At 39.0% G+C, this 22408-nt stretch overlaps 1 protein-coding gene across 1 annotated transcript in view; it reads left to right on the top strand.

Moving 5' to 3' along the window:
* Nucleotides 1–21493, top strand: part of LOC146472919 (NADPH--cytochrome P450 reductase-like) — a 46464-nt gene extending 24971 nt beyond the window's left edge. Inside the window, exons 4-16 of the mRNA XM_085119135.1 lie at nt 895–1044; nt 1513–1637; nt 4114–4200; nt 8273–8389; nt 9354–9470; nt 10053–10171; nt 11948–12129; nt 14009–14158; nt 14977–15088; nt 17550–17702; nt 17824–17960; nt 18444–18535; nt 18734–21493. Coding sequence (XP_084975261.1) covers nt 895–1044; nt 1513–1637; nt 4114–4200; nt 8273–8389; nt 9354–9470; nt 10053–10171; nt 11948–12129; nt 14009–14158; nt 14977–15088; nt 17550–17702; nt 17824–17960; nt 18444–18535; nt 18734–18878 — 1686 coding nt within the window. The 3' untranslated portion in view covers nt 18879–21493. The remainder of the gene's footprint in view (nt 1–894; nt 1045–1512; nt 1638–4113; nt 4201–8272; nt 8390–9353; nt 9471–10052; nt 10172–11947; nt 12130–14008; nt 14159–14976; nt 15089–17549; nt 17703–17823; nt 17961–18443; nt 18536–18733) is intronic.
* The last annotated feature ends 915 nt before the right edge of the window (nt 21494–22408 follow it).

Raw genomic sequence — 22408 nt, 5'->3', positions numbered from 1 at the left:
CCAATTTTTTAAATTAAAAGTCAGAGTAATATAATTTTAGAATTTTAGATTTTTTACATTTTATATTAGTTGTTATTAACTAAATAAATTTGTTTTATAATTATTACTAACGCTTCACTTGGCTCAAGGGTTGAAAACACAGTAAGCCATTTATATTCTTTCAGTTTGTAAGCTAAGTTTGTAATAGAGCTATATGAGTATTTATTATTTAATTATTGAAATAATTTAGTCCAGGAAGCTATCTGTTAGCATTAGTGGCTTCTGTGTTGGGCAGTCTTTGGTTAAATTGTTTACAATTTTTGTATGTAATTTGGTGATATGCCACACATCAGTAACAATTAACATACATGATTGAGGTAACTTGACCCATTACTGTTGACATATATTAACAAAGGTGCTTGAGTTGAGGGTGATGCCTCCTAATTCAGAGGTATATTTGTGAAGCCTTTGACCATGCAGGAGATCAGCAGATCTTAGTTAGGGCTGTGGGAATCCAAAGAAAAAATAATCAATCAATAATTATAAAGAGCTATATAATATAGAACAATGCATGAGATTATCTGTCCAAATTGACGCTCACTTACCTCTGAAAAAAGTGTGGTTACCCCCAATTTTCTTTTTGGATTCCAACTTTCCTTTATACTAAGATCTGCTTTTTCCATGTAGTCGTGAACTGCACAAAAATACTTTTGTAGTAGCAGACACCATAAAACCTGAGTTTCTCGGACCATGTTATGTCAACTTAAAACTTTTTTTCTATAAGTAAGAAAGAACAGATTACAGTCTAGTTGGCTTTCATTGACATCCCAACATAGTGCACAAGATGTTGGGTCTTGAAGGGGCTAAATTGTGTAAACTCATCATTATTATAATTATTGCTGATTTATTTCAAAGGAAGAACTCACTCGTATGGGTGAAGTTGAAAACTCCATGGCAATCTTTGTAGTTGCTACATATGGTGAAGGAGACCCTACTGATAATGCACAAGAGTTCTATGAATGGCTACAGAATGACAGGGATGACTTGGACTGCCTCAGTTACTCAGTAAGCATTTCATTCACTTATCCCAAACATGATTTAAATAATTTAATGTTAACGTGCCAAATGTGCATCAAGCCCTGTCTTTTTTTTTCTGTATTTGCTTATTATATTTCCTGTAAGTTCAGGTTTTTCAAAAAGTGACTTCACGAAGCATTCTTAAAACAATGAATGTAAATCAACAATGAGAAAAATAATTTTTTTCTTAGAATGCTTGATTAAATAGTTTTGTATAGTGCAGCACTGGAAACCAACTACTTGAAAACTAAAGCTGTAAGTAAGAAGCATTCAAACTCTACAACAAAATGTCTAAACCTCAAAAACTATGTTTACAGTAAATAAGTTGGGTTGCCTCCAGCCACAGTCATACTGTTGACATTAATTAATAGCACTTTTAGGCTGTCATTATTGTCACAAATGACTGGCATGTTGACTTATTACTGTATATAAGTGTTTTTTAATCTGTTCCCATAGGTCTTCAGCCTTGGAAATAAAACATATGAACACTACAATGCAATGGGTAGATTTGTGGACAAGCGACTTGAAGAGATGGCAGCTAAAAGGGTGTTTGAGAAGGGAGAGGGAGATGACGATGGAAAGTAAGTCTAGCTAGTGCAGAGATGCACAATAATATATTATTGGGATGGGGAGTTTAAGAAAAAATACAGGATAAGGGAATGGTTTCATATACATATTAAACTCTCCATGCTAGATAGCGCCCATCATACGTGTATAAGTCAACACTTGAAAGGTTCAAACATCATGTTGGTTCAAAATAAAGTAAAAAGGAAAAAGGCAAATGTAAAGTACAAATTGCAACTAATTCCAAGAACATAGCACTTCTCAATCTTCTAATAATCATACACAACAGAAATAAAATGGAAAATTGTTTTCATGTGAAATCAGCATAGAAGCCATATAGTTTCACATAGTGGATGAGCTACCAATTCAGCCGTAAAAACTGATTGTTCTTGAGCTGTTTCTTTTGAAGGAGCAAAACTCTAATGTCCTTAATATTATAACCACAAAATTTTCATTGTGTTTGTGGCTAATATCTCCAGATAGGCAAGTAGCTCATTAATTGTTTCAAGTTGTAATGTACATGTAACAATAGAAACTGTGGATATTATTCGGAGTCAATCAGGTCATAATTATTGAAAATTCAGTAATGAGCTTTATGATCATACAAACACTCAACTGACTTAAGTGACTTAGATGGTCAACTAATGATGCATTCTTTAATAGATCAAGAACAGCTTAGTTTCACAGTGCACATTCACCATGCTCTCAAGAATGCACTGTAGGTAACGGTCCCAGTGAAGTTTCAGTGTGCCTGCTAGTGGTCAGTCCCAGCAGCTTAGGATACTACAATCCCCTCTTGCATTAGAAAAACAGGGTACACCAAGCTGGCTACTGACATGTAAAGTTATGACTTCAAGTTGGCTTATAACACAACTACAGTTCAGTCACAACTGTTTATTCATAAGATCTTCAGGTAACACATAATCAAAATACCAGTACACTGTACTTGTTTCTGAGATAATTTTGTATTCACCCATACTCCTCTAAGGCCAACTACTATATCCACTGTTTTTCTGTGAAGGAGGAGGCCACGATGGTTCAACTGAACCATCTGCCAAAGGACCCGTCCTGTCAGGAGGAATCAAGTTTGCAGCCTCTGGTGACTGTAAATTGGTAGCGATACTCCTCCATCTGTGTTGAGTCAGTTGCATCAACAATGGGCTCAATTGGTTAGAACTGGATGATATGTTTTCTGGCCCTGACTTATCTGCCAGGCGTCTCATGAGTTTGGTAGTGCACCTTCTTAAAATGTGCAGTTGCCCTTGTTATGGTGCTGCCATCCTCCCTTTTGGCTACTATTTGTGCTTTTTTCCAGTACTGCACCTCTTGCAGCTCACCCTCAAACAGAGGTGTGTCCTTACTGCCAGCTAAGTGTCTAAGCAGTACCGCATCTCCTTGCTGTCAGCATGTGTCTTCATTTCAACCAATTCTTCAGGTCATGGTGCTCAAAACCTCAAAATTGGAAACTGGCCAACTGGCAACCTTGTACAGAACTTACAGCCAGGAAACATCAATTCAGCTGGGACAAGTTTAGTGTGGTAGCACTTGATAGCAGCATAGGAATTCTGTATACTTCTTGGGTAAAGTTCTGCCTTGTCGGGCTGTGTATCTGATAGAGCTTCTCAAGCACCTTTGTTAACTGCTCTGCTTCTGCATTTTCCTGGGTTTCTAGGTATCTTATGTTCATGCTTTAAGCCCAGGTACTTACTGAACTCCCATCCACTGATTGAAGACATTTGTGTCAGTGACTGCCCACAACCATTCGCAACCACATAATCCACGGCTCACTTAAGTTTTTTTCTTTGTTCAATTAATGTTCATGTTTTTGGAGTTCAAAATTAAAAGAAATTGCCTAAAGAAGACTCATCCTCTGAAAAAAGAGGATATTGGGGATTTTGAGAATCTCAATTCTATATGTTAAACTGCACCAGCTCTCGAACAATATATTAAACTTTTGAAAGATTTTTTTAAATACTGGAGTGGAGAACGCCACTGTATGGTAAGTGTGGTAAACTATTACTGAAAAAGAGGATATTAGGGATTTTGAGAATCTCAATTCTATGTAAACTGCACCAGCTCTCCAACAATTAAACTTCAGATAAATTTTTTTAAAAATACTGTAATGGAGATTGCCACAGTATGGTAAGTGTGGTAAAATATTACTTCTCAGTCTGAAAAAAGAAAGGAAAAGAAAAGCAGAGAACATAGAGCAACATAGAATATGCCCCTCTAGGAGTCGATCCTGGGACAGACAGTTTATACCTGAGGACTTGCTTGCCATGATACCAACCCAGTCACACTGTCCAAAGATTGAACAAAATAATCCTACATTTATTGAACCACTGATTTGGATGGTCACAGAGGTGTTTCTTTGCTACTCATACTCTGGGTATGAAAATCAAAGAAGTATCGTATCATTTCATTCACCATTTCAATTCATGAGTTCACTCACGGAGCACTTTGATTGTTTTTTTTTTTCTTCTTTTTTTTCAGCTTGGAAGAGGATTTTGTAAGGTGGAGAGAGGCTTTCTGGCCAGCAGTTTTGAGCAAATATGGCATTGATGTACGCGAAATTAGGAGGTAAGTCTTTTAATCACTGGTTTTTATGCAATGGTCTCTTAAAAATGATTGTAAACTTGTGCAAAATTTTCCACACCGAAAATAGTATAAGTAGCCAATTTTAAATACCACAAGTAACTGTATTGCAAGTACTGTACATGTATACGTAAAAACAAAACAAATTGTAATGACTTTTACAATAATTTGTTGTTAAGTATCTAGTATAGTGCAAAAATAAATGAATAAAAAGTGCACATTGCATTGAGTTACATCTCCTGGCTATCTCACATTGATAACTCTCTCCGAGTCTTGGCTAAAGCCTGATAGAAGCGATAATGAATTCGAAATCTCGGGTTATCAACTTTCAGAAAGGACAGTAAGGGTAACAACGGTGGGGTTGCGGTCTGTGCACGGAATGACCTTGTAGTGACAAGAAGGGATGACCTTGAAGTTGATAATGTTGAAGGGCTGTAGTTGGAAATTGTGATGCCGAAATCACACAGTTTTCTTGTTGGTAACTTTTACAGACCCGACCGTTCATCTAAATACTATGATGAGGATTTTATGGTTAAGCTAAACAGTATCTTAGAAACCGCTACTGCCAATTGCAAAGAGATTTTCCCATTCGGTGACTTCAACTGTTGTTTAATATCCGCTCATCGTAATAACTCTGAGTGTAAACAACTCAAATCGCTCTTCAAAAGTCTGAATTTGAAGCAGCTTATCAACAGCCCGACTAGAATCGAGAAAGACTCAAAGTCACTCATTGACTTTATTGCCGTGAACTATCCTCAGAATATCTGTGATTCGGGAGTAGTCTCAACCAATCTTAGTGATCATGAGCTTGTTTATTGTGTCCGAAACCTCAATTGGAGGAAACCCCCTGCTCAATTTAAGGCTTTTAGGAACTATGCTAATTATAATCCGAGTGATTTCCGCAGGGACCTTGAAGGTGTTACCTGGAACTCTGTTTCTACTTTTATGTGCCGCCTGTTGGTGTAAATGATCTTTGGGCTGACTTCAAGCCAGCATTTGTCCAACCCCGTTCCCAGGGTCTCTCTTCTTCACGTCGCTCCCTGGGACTTGAAGAGGAAAGACCCTGGGAATAAGGTTCGCATTTGTTACATTGCCTACCGACACGTGCCTGAGGTCCTGTGATACAGAGGCTTGTGCGTGGCGTGGACAATTGTCCTTGGCCAAATCAAAGTTTCGAGTTTATTCAAAAATGTTAATATGTAATTAATATTCAGGACAACACTAACCCGCAAGTAGCTAGAGCTAATCTAGGCGGGTAGTGAGAAGACTCATTTATGAGAATTAATTACAGTTTACAGAAATCTATATACAATTTGTCAGTGAGCCATACAAACATGTGCTTGGGTAACTTTCGAAATTCGGAGGGAATACTGTTCCATATTTTAGCCCCAAGTCGAGAGAAAGATTTAGATTGTTGGTTTAGTCTCGAATATTTAATGTGGTGGTTACCAATTGAGGAGAATCTCGTATTATAATTATGTGTCTCTCTTGAAAAGTAAAAAAGATTAGAAATACTAGAGCGACAAATAGGGGCATTGAAGTAAATATGCACCGGCGCGATTATTATTTTCAAGAAAGCCAGAAAAACAACTCACTCAGAGGACTGGACGATATATCAATGTTTTAGAAATCGCGTTACGAGCGACATCAAGAAGGTGAAAGCGGCTTACAATAGACGTTTTATTGATGAGAGTGTTGGCGATCCTAGAACATCTTGGAAAACCATGAAAAAGATTCTGCCTGGAGAGAAAAAAGCGACTTCCCCTAATATTAGCGTCAATGGATCTGTGACGTCTGACAAGCTGTGTATAGCAAATGCTTTTAACAATTTGTTCACTAGTGCGGCAACTCGTTTGATGAGCCTCCTTAAGTTTCCGGTGTCCCCACCCTACGACAACCCTCGGGTATTACTCATCAGTACCCGCCGTTTAAGTTTGAAGTAGTTTCCGTGGCTTTCGTGCGAGCTCAACTGCGTGGTCTCAAAGCAGGGAAGGCCGTAGGTTTAGATAACATCCCTGCCTTTTTTTTTTTTTTTTTGAAAGACTAGGCATTTAACTATCATCAGAAACACCTCGCTAGAGTCTGGTTGAGTTCCTGATCTCTGGAAAGGATATGGATAACTACCGTCCGATTTCTATACTGTCTGTGCTTTCGAAAATCCTGGAAAGGGTCGTGCATTGGCAGCTATATCACTATCTGCAGCAACATATTATTTTGGGCCCGTATTAATTTGGTTTTCGTAAATGACATTCGACTTCGTTTGTAGCTCTCAGCTTGGCTGAGGCATTCGCAGAAGCCGGCATAGATCAAGGTCAGCTGACAGGAGCCTTGTTTATTGATTTGGGTAAAGCTTTTGATACTGTAGACCATGGCGTGTTGCTGGACAAGTTATCTACAGTGGGAGTTATTGGCCCTGAGCATGAGTGGTTTACCGACTACTTGAGGAACGGAATACAAGTCGTGGAGTTTCATGGTGTCAAACCCCTAGGGTGTGCCCATAGGGGTACCTCAAGGGTCAATTCTTGATCCGTAGTTGTTCATATTGCATGTGAACGATATACTGGAGGCGGTGTTTGAGTGTGGTATTCTTATGTACGCTGACGATACAGTTTTGTTCTGTTCGTAGTCTTTTTATTAATGTCGCAAAGATTGAAGTCATGCGTTTTGGGACCGCTGCTAGGCTTGCCAGTGCAGACTCTTTTAATATACACATTGATGGCAAAAAATTGAGAGGGTTTATGAGTTTACCTACCTAGGCGTGGTTTTGATGAACGCCTTATCTGGGGCAGTCATAGGTGCAATTTCAGAATCCCCGTCCACTCGCAAGGTGCATTACTCTGAAACCCGTGGTCCGTGCTACCGCGCTCAACAGATGAATAAGTAATTGATCTAAGTTTTAAACTGGATTGCTACCGTGGTCAGCAGTCCCGTAGTGGATGCAAATTAGATGACTGCGGGACTGCGGTAGCAGGTTTTTAAGTTCTAGATTTTAGTGGCCGGGTATTCCAGAATCTATCCCAGTCATATAAAAAAAATGATTTCTAAGGCAGGCAAGCATGTAGGTATGTTAGGCCGTCTTTGCAATAATCTGATGACTCATAGTGCCGATGTTGCAAACTTCTCGTTAATTAGACCAATTCTCAAGTACTGTGATATTCTGTGGGGATGTTGCGGCGAGGGAAATAGTCAGGCCTTAGAGGCATTACAGAAGAGAGCACGTAGAATTGTTGCCAGAACTTATCGCAGTAGCCCTGCAATGGACATTCTCAAGTGGCCGGCGCTTGCAGAAAGATGTCGTGAACATGCTTTTCAGCTTGTAAAGAAGTGCATTGAAAGGCGTCGCCCTCAATATTTTGACCGCTGTTTTACTTTTAACAACAAGATTCACACACGCGCAACTAGACAACGTGATCTGCTTCATCTACCTGCCGTAAGAACGGAAGTCACCAAGAGATCCTTTCACTGTCATGGATGCATAGTTTTTAATAATTTTTCTAGATAGCTTTTTTGAATTGACTTCTATTGTTCATTACTTTTATTAACAGATTTTGTATAGTTTTTATAGTTTATCTATATTGTAAATAGTTTTTCGTGGTATATTCACATTGTTTTTCCCTTTTGTAGTATATCTGCATTGTAATTAGTGTATTTACTGCTCAGGGCCGAGCTGTTCGAAAGCCGATTAACGCTAATCCATGATTAAAAATTAACCAAAGTTTTCATCTCGCTCATCAAAAATTATTTTTAAAGGCTCATTTTAAGCTAATGGCAAAGAAAAGTCTAAGGCAAAACTGAGGGACAAAATCTTTTGGAAGAATCCTTATAGATTACTAAATATAATCGAATCAAAGTTCTTGTTAACCCAGGATTAGCTTTATCGGGCTTTGAACATCTGAGCCCAGGGCTCCTATTGATAGCAGGGTGCTTTTAAGCTCCTGAAGGGACTACCCTGAGCTCTATAACTAAATAAAGGTGTCTGTGTCTGTCACAAGACTCTGAATCTTGAATTAGGCAGTTAATGCAGAGTTGGGTGATAAATATTTCTTGTTCTTTGCAGGAGACTGTCATCTTGTACAGAGCGCCAATTCAAACTTGTGATCCATAATGACTTACCTCAAGACAAGATCTATCGTGGGGAGATGAATAAACTGAAGTCATATGTTACTCAGCGACCGTAAGTTTACTTTTGAATTTTGTCACTAACACACCTTATTACAAAAGGGTTGCTTATTATTCTTTGTGCAAATCGCGTAAAGTTATTGTCCAGTGGAAGGGGGTGGATTGATTCAAATGGAGAGATACAAAGGCAAACTATGCAAGATCCATGTAAGGTGACAACAGTTCTTTGGCAAAAGGTCACCTCATATAATTATTTGGCCTTGTGTCTTCTGATGCCAAAATGTAGATTGAAAAAAGGTACACCAAGGAAAACATGGAAACACACCATCCGTAGGAGCTGGGTAGGATGAAAGAAACTGTGCCAATACATGTATGCATATGCAGGCAGGCCCATATTAAACCTCCATTTTGAGTTTATTAAATTTTGCACAACTGCCCACATGGTTAAGCTAGCCATTACAGATGCATGTCTCAAGAGTTTAACAAAAAAGTCCCATGTTTGACTTGGCTCTTTTATGAGGAAAAACAGGGGATAACAAATCAACATCTCAACCTACAGGCACAAAAAGTATGTGATCTGCATCCTGAGTGCTTCAACATAACCTTTGTTGGAACCTTGAAAGCAAAAATTCAGTATCAAGTATAAAAATCTATGTTTGACAGCAAATTTAATCTAAAAGTTGTTTCTAACCACTATACGATGTTTGCAAATCACATTACGAATCACAAATCTGTGCAATCAACATAGTCATTGTTCGAACAAACAAAACTCGTAAAGCTTGTAAGTTCAAGTCCGTGGCGTAGCAGCCGCCACAATGTCCCGCTGGGTTTCCACAGAAAAAGTGTATGCGTATTTATTTTGTACAAAATATTTGTTTAAAATCTTAATGGAAATCTACCTGCAAGAAGACAAAGAACAAGTATAGACTTCAAGTCTAATGACTTTGAAAGTGTAGAGGATGCACTGGACAGTTTTCCTACAGTGTCTTAAATGAGACTGTCTTTTCTTTACTTTGCAGGCCTTTTGATGCTAAGAATCCGTTCCTAGCTCCTGTTCTAGTGAATCGTGAACTACACAGAGCTGGAAATCGATCTTGTATGCATGTAGAACTTGACATCACTGGCTCTAAAATTAAGTATGTTACTGAATGAAATTATGTAGCTGTGTCAATATCTATGGGCTGACTTTAATCTTTTATGGGGATAGTTTTTACTTCGTTTATAAGAGAAAAAAAACTTGGCAAACGAAGACCTAAAGTTTGCGGTAAGCTATACACAGCTTGAATTCAGCAGTGAAACCTCCTTCTTTTAGTGAGGGGTGGGGGGGGGGGGGGGGGGGTATTTTGTTTGTATGAGTTCAAAACGTTCTCTGGTGCCAATATGTATTGCTAAGAAAACGTGTATTGGCTTTTAAGATATTTCCTTGTTAATAGAAGCCAAACAGATACCCCAAAAATTGTGGTTCCAGAGAATATCCATTCCTCCCAAGACCATCGATTGCTTCATTCCCTTGTTCCCTCCCCCCCCCCCCCCCCCCACCCCCAATAGCAGGATTTTTTTCAATCGAAACCCGGGGAAAATTGTTGAAGGCCTGATAATCTGATAATGTTATCTCATCACGATAACAAGATTTACTGAACTGAGAAAATAATAGTGACATAGTTCAAGTTGTTCAAAAAAAACCAACATATCTTACAAGTATAATGTTACATTTTGAGGTACGAAGCGGGAGACCATGTTGCTGTGTACCCTACTAATGACCCTGAACTTGTGGAGAAGCTTGGAAGCATGTTAAATGTTGACCTCGATGCTGTCATCTCACTTAAGAATACTGATGGTGAGCAGAACTTTTACAAATTGAGATTTTAAGTTTTTTTAATCGGCACCTCTGTCACGTCTATTTAAAAGTAATTGTCTTAGTTTATAGTTGTCCGGCACTGTTTTGTTGTTTAATTGAACTTTTTCCGTTGACGATTCCAACTATAGTTTTAACAGGCTTATTTAAGGCTTATTTAGGCTCCTTGTATTTATCATATCCCGAACGTTGGACAACGACACAATCAGAGACTGAGTGCCTTTGGGGAGGGAACCCATGACCCTCCATACACTGGTCGGATGCTCTAATCACTGAGCCTCTGGGAGACTTGGGGCTAGCCTGTGTAGCAAACTTTTCACGCGAGCGAAAAGCTATTTTCCGGTTTCTGGCCGGGCGAGAAATAGGGCGTTTTTTTTTTTCTTTGCGCTCGCCCTATTTCTCGCGGCCAGAAACCGGAAAATATCTTTTCGCTCGCTGGAAACGCTTGCTACGCAGGCTAACTTAGGGCGAGCCTGTTCATTTACTTGGTTCAGCGATTTCGAAAGCATCTGCTGTACTCAGCTAACTACTCAGCTAAAAATTAACCATATATCTTTGAATACCTTGAATATGTTTTAAACACGCTTACCTCACCTCTAAATAAATGCGAAATGTTAGGCCCACGTGGGTAGTCAGAAGCACGTACTGTAGTAAAAGTTTTTGAGTTCTGTTGCGGTATAAATTAACCGACAGAAAAGATACACGGCAAAACACTCCTATAAACCCAAGTAATTAATTTAACGATACTTAGTAAAGTTATAGTTACAAAGAAGCGTCTTCTTAACAATTCAATCTACTATCAAACTATCTTTAGGCCACAACTGAGTAAAACGTAAGTTACCACCGTCGATGTCTGCAATGAAATTTCTCAAACCACTTGACTTTAAATGAACTTTCACGATTAGCTAGAGCTCTCCATTTTTCTTAGTACAGCTTCTCCAAACAGTCGCTCTCTGCTGAAAACAACAATCACACTGCTAGCTAGCTAAGTCCTTATAGACAATTATTTTAATAGTTGTATATAGCTTGGTAGCTAGCACTTAAAAGTATTCTGGAACATTCTGGGAGTTTAAAACACAACTCTTAGTGTAGCGTTACATCATCTAGTAGAATGTTCTTAACAGTTCCATAGCATGGTACTTACATTGCGTGACTAAGTATTCTACAAGTTTCCAGAAACTTACTTTTTAAAATTACTTTCCATAAGGGTTCTTTTAAATTGTAATTTGTAAACTTTCTGGGTGACGCTTGGAAGAAGCCAACTTAGAGATCTTTGAAGATTTTGAATACTCGTTGGGTAAAAGTGGACGTTTCAGTGTGTACTTGTAATGCGGCATAATGTCGCCAAAGACAGCGATTTCCTACTCGTGTCGAGTCTTACGCTTGTTCTACACCGTATGCATTTTTTCCGCCCCAACCAAACTCCTGTATCAATAATTGATCCTTTTCATCCACGAACTGGCTCATAGGAGCCTTTGGTTACAGATTCTGAAAATTCATTGAAATGTTATCGTACAAATTAAATATGTTTGTGAGCAACAAATTTAGTTCATCCAATCCACAAAAGTGGGTTGTACTGGAAGCCGAGTAAAACTGAGCAGTAGATAGAGTGATTTACTCGCCCTACTGGTGTCTCGAAACAGAAAGCTACCTTAAATTCTGATTGGTTATTTATGTAGGAAAGTTAATTAGTTGCGGTCATACCACGCTGTTAATGCTGTTAAACTTGCTACCTGGAATATTTGGTTGCTCTTTCAGAGGATTCAGCTAAGAAAAACCCTTTCCCTTGTCCTACAACATATCGCACTGCCCTCCTGCACTATGTGGACATTGCCAGCACAGTGAAGACTCATGTTTTGAGAGAATTAGCAGAATATGCAAAGGATTTTGAGCACAAAGAATTCCTCATGAACATTACGGATACCACTGAGGAGGCAAAAGTAAGTTTCTGTGAGTGTCAGTAAGTGAAAGGAGTGGCTGAGATTGGCTTATTTGTTACTTCAGGAAGCCCAAGCCGTAGTAGGTTCATATTAGGGACCTTCAGATTTGACTACGAGTACGAGATTGAGTACGAGTACGACTTGATTGTGAGAATGACAATGGTTTTTTTTAGTAGCGAATTAATTGTTGCAACACAAAGAACACTTATTACAATTACTTACCTCACTTACGTTACGGTAATTACACAACTAACAATACTATACTTGGACTACTTACAATTCAGTTCTGTCACTGCTTACCATACGATACTTACATACGCAGCTTACAGTACAACACTGTAATTTATCTACTGTTATTAGTTATTACGATACAAAAGTATAAGCAGAATGGGTATCTACAGATTAGAAATACAATAACAAATACCATTCAAAACTAATACTATACAAGCAAGTGTTTTAATTAACAACTGAGTGTACTAAACCAACTTATTGACTAAAGTAATCATTCTTTTGGTCTGTCTGGCTTAAAAGCTGTGACAGTCAGTACATACACGTGCATGTATAGTGTATTATAAGGAGAAATTCAATGTTAAACAATAAAATAAACTGATACAGCTATCATTCAGCTATCTTTAACAGCAACAAAATGGGAACATCAAAATTTGCGTCAGTTCGTTTCTTGTATGGCATGCATTATTGGTACTAAGTTTGAGCAGCGTCACTCCAATATTTCTCGAGATATTCTTGATTTTGTGATTTCTCTTTGTACTGAGACGACTTGTGACCTCATTAGTTTTTAAACAAAAACTTGATAATCTCTGGAAGGAGAGAAGATATTGAAAAGAAAAAGAAGACGCCATTCTTATTCTCTTTGAAAGGCCTTTCAAATAGGCATAGATTATTTTTTAGTCTAATAGGGTATTTAATTTAACTTAGTTTACGACTTGGAGCAAGTTTGCTCCCTGGTGGCGTGGCGTAGCGTGGCGTTAGCGTTTATTGGCGCATAGTTTGGACACTGGTGGCACGTTAGCGTTTCGGCGTTTGTTCAGGTTTCGGGCCTGGTTCAGGTCCGCGGGCAGTTGCGTGGCCAGCGGTATTCTCTTGCGGTGTAGACGTGCTCCTTTGCACGTGCGCGGATATTTACTCTACTCAGCGTTTTTCGTGGCGTGGTTGGTTTATCGCGTTTTGTAGGGCTTTTCTCTCCCCCTCTTCCCTCCCGGTAGTGTTAGTTTGTTATTGTTTGGGATTGGTGTTAGGGTTGGGGGTTGGTTAAGGGTTAGGGTTAGTTCTGTCTTACCTATTATTTTTCCACTGAGCTTCTAGTCTCAGTGTGACGGGTGCTAGGGTTAGCGCTGGGTTGCGGACGGGGCTCGTGGCTGGGTTGTGGGTAGGCGCAGGCTTGTGGGGTGTTCTACCTGTTGGCGGTACGGCTTCTGGTCACCCAACTTCCATTTGCGACATATGCATTTAAAGGTTTTTTCGTGATATAATAAAACACCTCTCCTTCAGCCGGAAAGTGGAAAAATTACGCGATCAAGGTTTGACCGTTCTATCAATCTTGCACCATTTTATCGGCTTTCCGCGACTCCCTAAGGGCTTTCATTGATCCCTTTTCCAGGGAAGACGGTTAAGGCAGTACCCGCGCATACAAACGCAGCTTATAACAGAGCGTGTAACTATCGAATCAAGGAAACTGCGTGAATGATGGAATTCCTTTACTTGATCACCAACTCTTGCTGTATTTATGGTGATACGATTAAAAAGTTAGTATTCCACGTGAATAAACTTGTGGATGCCTGTCGAGTAGTGTGATTTCCCCTTACTTTGAACTCAACTGAACTTAAGATGCACTGAAATTCATTGTATTGTCAACTTTCAGAAACAATACCAGGACTGGGTTTTGTTGCCTCATCGCCATATTGTTGCAGTGTTGGAAGATCTTTCATCATTGCGACCGCCTTTGGATCATCTTTTAGAGCTTCTTCCCCGCCTGCAGTGTCGTTACTACTCCATCTCATCGTCACCAAAGGTAGAACTGCTTTGCAGTTGCGCTGGTTGATGCGAATACTGCGTTACGGTGACCATTATTCACTTCTTTTATTCTGCATTCACGAGTTGGCTCACCGGAGCCTTTGATGTTGACAGTAGTAGCATCTTCGTTGCGGAATATATAACTCGGAAACCAGTTGATGCATTATTTTTTCTTGATCTTTGTACCCAAGTTCAACTTATTCCTTAACCGTGTCCCTAAATTTCAAGGGCATGCAAACACTTGGCTGGACGAATAATAAAAAACAAAGGCGAATTTCAACCTCTTTTAAGAAAAATATTGCAGCCTAATCTTGTTCAAAACGCGCTCATGTAGTCTTGTACCATTTAGATGTGGCCTACCGCGTGCATGACATCCTTTTGAAAAGTAAGGTCTGGTTGTCGAGAAAATTAGAAATTAGCGCACTGTGGAATATATGACGTCATTACACACCATTACAGACCGATGTCTATCAAATCTGCTATTTCGAAAATTCTGAAACTAAATTGAGACAATGTCTTGCATACCTACCTCCGATACTGGATTGTGCGTCTTTGAGAATTCATGGTGAGCGACCTCATTGAAACGATTAGTTTCTGAAGTAGCCTTGAAGTTCCGGATATCGTAGTGACAACAAAGCCCGAACACGAATGTCTTGGCAGTAAGCAAACGTAAAATCACCACACACCACACACTATTCAAGTTGGAAGCTGGTATGTGCAATGGGATGCCCATTAGATGATTCCTATCGTGAGCTTATTTATAAAGGCTATATCTATAAAGGCTTATTTATAAAGTTTAATTTTCCTGTATTGTAGATGTATCCGACCTCCATTCACATTACCGCTGTTCTTGTAAGGTGGACTACATCCACTGGCAGGGTGCAAAAGGGTGTGGCTACTAACTGGCTGGAAACCAAGAAACCCAAAGGTATGAGCATCAACATCATTGATAAACCCAAAGAGCATGTGGTATCTCTCAATCCCATTTTTTACTCTATCGTCTGTTACTGACATCATTTTACTCTAATAAAATTGGCGCGAAAACAGTATGCGCTCTTCAGTTAATTTAATTGTTTAAATTCTGCACGTCATTACATGCCACATGCCATTCCACAAACTCATTCATCATTTTACTCTCACCGACAAAATTTAGGTTCTTTGCCAGAAAATGTAATCTAACACAATATACGGTGAGGGTAAAGTGCGGAATTAGATGTGGCGTGTTTATATGTATTTTATCTACACAATGCTGTCTTGTAATTTGAGAGATTGTCAGAACATGTTTTTGTTTAGAAGCGATAATTTAATCAGGAAAATGTGATCTTTGCTCCTCGTACATTTGTTGGCATTGATTTTGGCGCTCAGCCTAGCCTGCGTAGCAGTCGTTTCCGTTTCCTTCAAGCCAAGCGGGTCAAGCGCGCGAGGGCATTTGGCAAAAAGGAGCAAAAAAGTTTTTGCTCCTTTTTGCCCAATGCCCTCACGCGCTTACCCCGTTTGGCTTGAAGGAAACGGAAACGACTGCTACGCAGGCTACGCTCAGCCACGTCGGCGTGATGGTGTACGTACCAAAGTCTGGGCTTTGAGAAAAATTACTTCGAAATATTGTGCCGCGACATTCTTTAATTTGGTCACGAAAACAAATGTCCTCCTGAAACATTGTTGATCGTTGTATCTGGAGACATTCTTAGGTGATAAACGTGTCGCTTTTTTTCAGCGCGATTTAGTGGGTTTTAGGTTTGCTGATTTCCTCTCTAAGGGGAGATTATATCAGATTATATATAGAGAGGAAATCAGCAAACCTAAAACCCACTAAATCGCGCTGAAATGGCCAAAATACGGCACAAAAACACTGGCAAGATACCGAGGAGACAAGGTAAGCCATTTTTTTCCAATTCATGCCATTTATTTTCGATTCCAAAACACGTTCGTAAATTCCCATACAAACCCTTATAATTTACGCCATTGCGTAACACTCATCGTGACACTCAAATTACAAAGGTCAAAACAAAGGTATTTATTTTAACGCTCATACAGCTTGGGATACCTGTGAAACAACCCTTTTGTTTCTTAGTCAAATACTGTTTCATGAGCTCTTTCATAAGCGACCACCACACAAAGTTCTTAAGGGACCGCGACCACTCTTTAGGCCAGAAATTACACATATTCATTTGTTTTCTGTTTCTAGTAAGCGACCACCCAACATAATCACGTATGATCGTTAGTAAATCATTACTCAGAAGTAACAATAGTTCAATTTTTAATGACGTTACCCCGGACTGCTGACAGATAATTACAGTTTACAGACAGAGAGGATGGCTATAATTAGATCTGCAGGTAAACGAGAATTGTTACAGTGATCTGTTCCAAAAGTGTTATACAAAGTTTCATCAGAAGAATGAATAGATGTGAAAAAAAATCAAGTAAATTAGTTTCAATTTGCCTTATTTTAACTGCTAAGGTAATATTTTTATGTAATTATCTAATCAATCCAGTATTAGGCTTATTTTTGTTGATCTTTCCCGTAAGCGACCACCTTCCGTCGTGCCCCAGGGGTGGTCGCTTACGAGAGAGTTGACTGTAGTCTAAACATCAACTGTTTGTCTGTTAGCCTTACCTTTGCTTCCTCTTTCCTCGACTAGTGAACAAGTCTAAGTATATTTCACGGCGATTGCTCATAACCAACCTAGGATAAAAATTGTGCTTCCAATTGTGAACCCTGTAACCTCAAAAACTTCCAACATAGATCATGCACACTTTGCGTGCCTAATTTGCATCATGAGTTGTCAAGTTGTTCATAAGTTGTTCCATTTTGTGTCGGCGGTGACTGTCCACTTGAACATATCAGTTGAAGGATAAATGATATTAAATGTCAAAACGTACTCTAGCTTACTCTTTTAAGTGAGGCTTGCGGTGTGCTCGGAGGTGTTTCGGGAGGGGCTATTTGCAAAGTGAGTGGACAAGTCTCGTTAATTCCATTAGTACCGTTAGTAGTAGTTTCGTTAGTAGCAGTCCGCGGTGCATTTTGCTAAATGAAAAGTCGAGGGAATCAACACCTTCGTCCTGTCAAACCCCAGCTGTTTACCCTCCCCGCCATTTCTAAATGAAATCTGCCAGTCGTTACTGTAGATTTTTATTATTGTTGTCTTCATTTGTAAACACATTGTATTAAATTTATTTTTTATGCGATAATGTGTGAATTTAGATAAACACCTAAACTTAACTTACTGAGTTTTCCTGTTTCCCTTCCAGTGTCATGTAAATAACAACCGGGTAACTTACGAGGCTGCCACTCTCTGTACCATACTTGAGTGAGAAACAATGCGTTACTGTGCGAATTTTTCTAGTCAGTTTTTAAACGAATTTTATTTCACATTTTTGTTGTGTTGCAGAAGGAGACATTCCCCGCATTCCAATCTTTGTTCGCAAAACCCAGTTCCGCCTGCCTTTCAAGTCAGTGACCCCTGTTGTTATGGTTGGACCAGGGACTGGTTTTGCACCCTTCAGAGGGTTCATTCAGGACAGACACGTTCAGAAACAGAATGGTCAGTAATTTGATGATAATTTGTGTATCGGATATGATCTGGCGAATGAATAAAAAAAAAAAGCCGGAAAAGTAATAGGGCCTATCAATTTTTCACGGGTTTGGTCCCTTTGTACTCGTAGGTAAACAAATCGGTGACACAGTGTTGTTTTTTGGCTGTCGTAAAAAGAGTGAAGACTACATTTACGAGGATGAGCTCACATCGTACTCGAACGACGGTACTCTTTCCAAGCTACACGTGGCATTTTCAAGAGATCAGGTAAGAGCTGTGCGCTCTTGTATCTTGTGACCATAAATGGGCTTATAGATTGCTGGTAGTTTGGTTGATTGTATAAGCACGTCTCCTTTTAATTGGTGTACGCGAACATATTGATGGAAAGCACATGTGTCCTTTTAATTGGTATAAGCAAACATATTGATGGAAAGCAGATGTCTCCTTTTAATTGGTGTAAGCAAACATATTGATGGAAAGCACGTGTCCTTTTAATTGGTATAAGCAAACATATAGTTTAGTCTTGTGAATTCAATTCAGGAATGATACCAGTAACTTGTTCGTCACTTTATTACCCGATATTTGGCTATCTTTCTTGCCCTTCCTTTAAAACAGTTCAATTTCTCAAAAAAGATTCTTCCAAGAATATTGTAACTAATGTAGTCGAAGTCGATTGATTTAGCCTGTCTCAAACATTCGCATTGTGAGAAAACAAGCGCTTTCTTTTCTTTGTTTGCTTTCTTTTTTAAGGAAAATAAGATTTATGTCACAACCCTTATGGCGGAGAATAAGGAATCCATCTGGAAGATTCTGGACAGTGGAGGCCACATTTATGTTTGTGGGTAGGTAGCTTTTCTTGTGGTATTGATGAGTTATAAAGTTAAAAAGTCTAAAGAAACTTCACATCTAAGTACTTTTCATAATTATTTTATTTGTATAGTGTAATAATTCAGCTGTTACAAAATAGACACGTGTCCAGGAAAAGAAAGGAAAATTGCACGGCTCTGGTAACACGTGACCGAATCGATGTTTTCTTTCAGTGATGCTCGCAATATGGCACGTGATGTGCACAACTTGCTAGTGACGATCGTCAAGGAGAATTCTGGTATCTCTGAGAATGAAGCCACTGACTATGTGAAGCGGTTGAGCGCAAAGGGGAGATATTCTGTGGATGTCTGGAGCTGAAGATCTGGGAATTACCAAATAAATGTACTTTTTAGCTTAAGTCCGTTTGTAAAGTACACTACTACTACGTTGTATTTTAAATCAGCATGGAGCTTTGGAGTAGCGTGAGCATTGAGCAGTACTGAGTTGTTTTATTTTCGATTTTTGAGCTTTTCCTTTCAGTGGACGTGCGCTGTTTGCTAACGGATTTCACATGTCACTTAGGTGACAAAATGATGCATATAGTATTCTCTAGTTAGAGTTAAAAGTATTTTGAATCTGATCTAAAACAATAAAATTGATCGTACAAAAACGTTTTAAAACTAAATTTTTAGCAACCTTCTGTTGCCTTCGTCAAATTTACCGTTCTTTAGTATTTGGCGCCTGTCCCACACCTGTGGTAAATAAACCAGTGGGATTGTATGTCAGGTAACGGAGTTGTGTTCTTGGGGTAAATGTAAATCTTCCAAAAAAGCCCTTCTTGCCTATGGTTGACGTTTCTTTCTAGAATTTCAACGTAGTCCGGATCAATTTTGTGAGCGTTGTTTCGGCGTGGTGCCTAATTGCGCTTTCATTGTTCGATGTGATCTGCGCCTCGCGAATTCCAGGATCTCATACTTTCTCCGACGTAGGTGAAATCACATGTCTTGCAGTTAACTTTGTAAACGATTACCTTGAGCTGATTTACTGCGGGGTGGTATTTCGGTTTCTTGAAAATGCTGCCTAGTGTTTGAACGGTTTGTATTTTGGTTGCTGAGGACACGTCAGCGAACTCTCAGGCTTCTTTCTCAGGGTTCGACGTGTCCTCAGTAAAGAGAGGTGTAGAACACAAGTCTGGTGTAAGGTCAAGCAATGAAAGCTCAAATGGGCACCACGCCGAAACAACGGATCACGACATTCATCCAGACTACGTTGAAATTCTAGAGAGAAACGTGAACAACTCTGACGAAGGCAACAGAAGGTTGTCGAAAATTTAGGTTTTAAAAAAGTTCTTAAAATCAATTTCGTTGTTTGAGACCAGATTCCAAAAAAGTTTAAATTGAAACATGTTCAACACTGTTCGCCCAAATAACATCAGTATTCTCTTTAGTTAGATAAAGTTTTGAACAACTGCGACAGAGAGTACTTGGTAATGCTCAAGAGCATGAGGATTTGCTAAAGGTTTTTTTTTTTTTATTAGGATAATTAGCCCATGGGAATCAACTAAGAGAATGAGCAATTCAATTTGTGATGTGGTAGTGTTTATGTAGTGGTGACATCAGAAGGTGGTACCTATTGTAAGCTCTATGTATTGTTCAGTGCAACTTATCACCAGAAAACCACTACAACAAAAAGCTTTTGGCATGACTATAAATAATGCAAATAGGTTTTCCTATAGCTATTTCTTCAGAGAAAAGGAGTAAACAATTTGTCTTCCATGCGTCTTGTTTCCAAGGTGTTTTTAATCCTCCACCGTGTCATTTACATGCTCCAGCAATGGCCAGTTGAAATGGCCCAACCACACACACCAAACCACCAGCTTCTTAACAGTGTTGTTGCACGTACGTAGATTAGCCATTCCCAGTTTTCCAAGGGGGCTTTACCTCCAAGTTAAAAATACAAAAACAAAAAAAACAAAAACAAAAAAAAAAAAACGTGAAACTGTTCTGCTCGGACAGAAATTCTTCACAGCCGGCTGTGGATAATTTCTTTCCTTAGGCAAATGTTGAGAGTTTTCCGAACATTTTAGGGATCGTTTTCCCCCCAGAACAACTTGGAAAATTTGAAGAAAAGATTCCACTGTTCGTGGTTTCGAGCGAACGGACAACGGGTAAGATAGCTCCATCCGCCCGCTCTCGGAGCCAGTCGATAAATGTAGCTATTTCGCACTCCAACAAGTTTAGGGCTTTCTTGTAAAATAAGATGGAAATAGAAAAAGACAATAATACTTGAATAATTTATTGTGAGTGGGACTTGGTATGACACTCCATGGTATGAATTATTGGATTTGCTACGATATAAACGAAAACTCAGAAAAAGTGTTGATATCAGTGCTGTACTGATATGCACATTTGGTAAAAGATAAGTTCCCCACTGTTCGTTTAAAAATTAAGTAATTTAATTTATAGGCAGTGATCATCTATCACTTTTCCGGTATTTTAGACCGCATGAATACTCGTAATCACTTAGCCAGAAATTATGTAAGTGTTATAGCTTGTAAAAAGTAACGAGATTAAAACATGACGTTATAATTTACATTTGATGATGGTAATATGTCGCCGAAACGTCATATTTTAATCTCGCTACTTTTTTTTTTTTTTTTACACATATAAGGGTCTAATAAAGTAGTACATACATCACTAAGTAAGATAAGGTGGTCCGAGCCTATTTATTGGCGAGTAAGTAACATTTTTGAGTCGCAGTTTTTCACACTTTTGCACTTTCAAAGAAACAAATAGCATTATCGTAAGATTCATACAGTTTCCGTTTAGGATGCTAAAAAAATTTAAAGAAATCGGTTAAATCTTTCTTACGTAAAATGTTGCCAACGGGCCAATAAATACTGTATCGGCGTATTAGGGGTCCTCTCTTACAAGGTGATATATAAGTATGCTTTGGACGTCTAACAAATAAACTCAGTATTTTTTATGCCGTCATTTCCGTCTTGTTTGTTTACGTTCTTTTTTTTTAATCGATGACAGTACTTTGTATGACCTCAGTCTCACTTCCTCTCAGGTGGTCTTTCACAATAATGGGACAAGCCAGGGCCGGTATCAGGCCTTCCAGGGGAGGGGAGAGGGAGGGGGGGGGTGGGGGCGTTATCGAACGCTTGACTTACTTCGTGAAACGGAATTTATTATTTAACACATTGTAACACTGCTCAAATATGTTCGTTGAATATTTTTCCGTAGTCAACAGATATCCTGCGATATAGGTAATTTCGTGTATCGGGGAGAAAAATGGCAAAATAAAGATCGTCACCAGCTTTTCTGAATAAAGCTCTGGTTACGGAACGGGTTAGAGAACTAATATAGACGAATTTACAGCAATATATGGCGCTTTAATTGCGCCGGTCTTTGACTACTGTGATGTGTGGGATACTGACCTTGAACAGTGATATCCGGAAAATCACAAAACAGGGTAATCTGTACAATCAAGGCTACGATGTAAGATCAAAAAGACCCCCTTAATTATTTTGTTTCTGGGATAATACATCCCGGTAAAGGGAAAGTAGGGCGTTCTTGTCGGAGAACCTGGGCGGATTTGTTGTAAGGCCTGGGCCTTGTTTTTTTTTTTTTGCGGAAAATTAAATAAAATGTTATTTCTTAGCCTAGGGTGGCGCGTAATGGGAAAAACTGTCTTATGTACGGCCTAACATTCGTGGAGCTGACGGTCTAGCCTTCCGCTAAAATCCGCGTTGTTCGACTTAAAAACGCTTAAAATGTAATTAATTTCACTTGCTGAATTTTTTTAAAATTATTGTTGAAAATGCCGGTATTTTCGAGCATAGTAGCTGTTTCTAATTTATTTATTTCTATGGCCCAGGCCCCTTTATTTGCGCGCACCTTTAA

The sequence above is a fragment of the Pavona decussata genome, unplaced genomic scaffold (genome assembly GCF_977016875.1).
Source record: "Pavona decussata unplaced genomic scaffold, jaPavDecu1.1 SCAFFOLD_96, whole genome shotgun sequence".
Taxonomy (NCBI): domain Eukaryota; kingdom Metazoa; phylum Cnidaria; class Anthozoa; order Scleractinia; family Agariciidae; genus Pavona; species Pavona decussata.
Note: the sequence above shows the minus strand (reverse complement) of the source record. Positions and strands in the feature narration are given on the sequence as shown.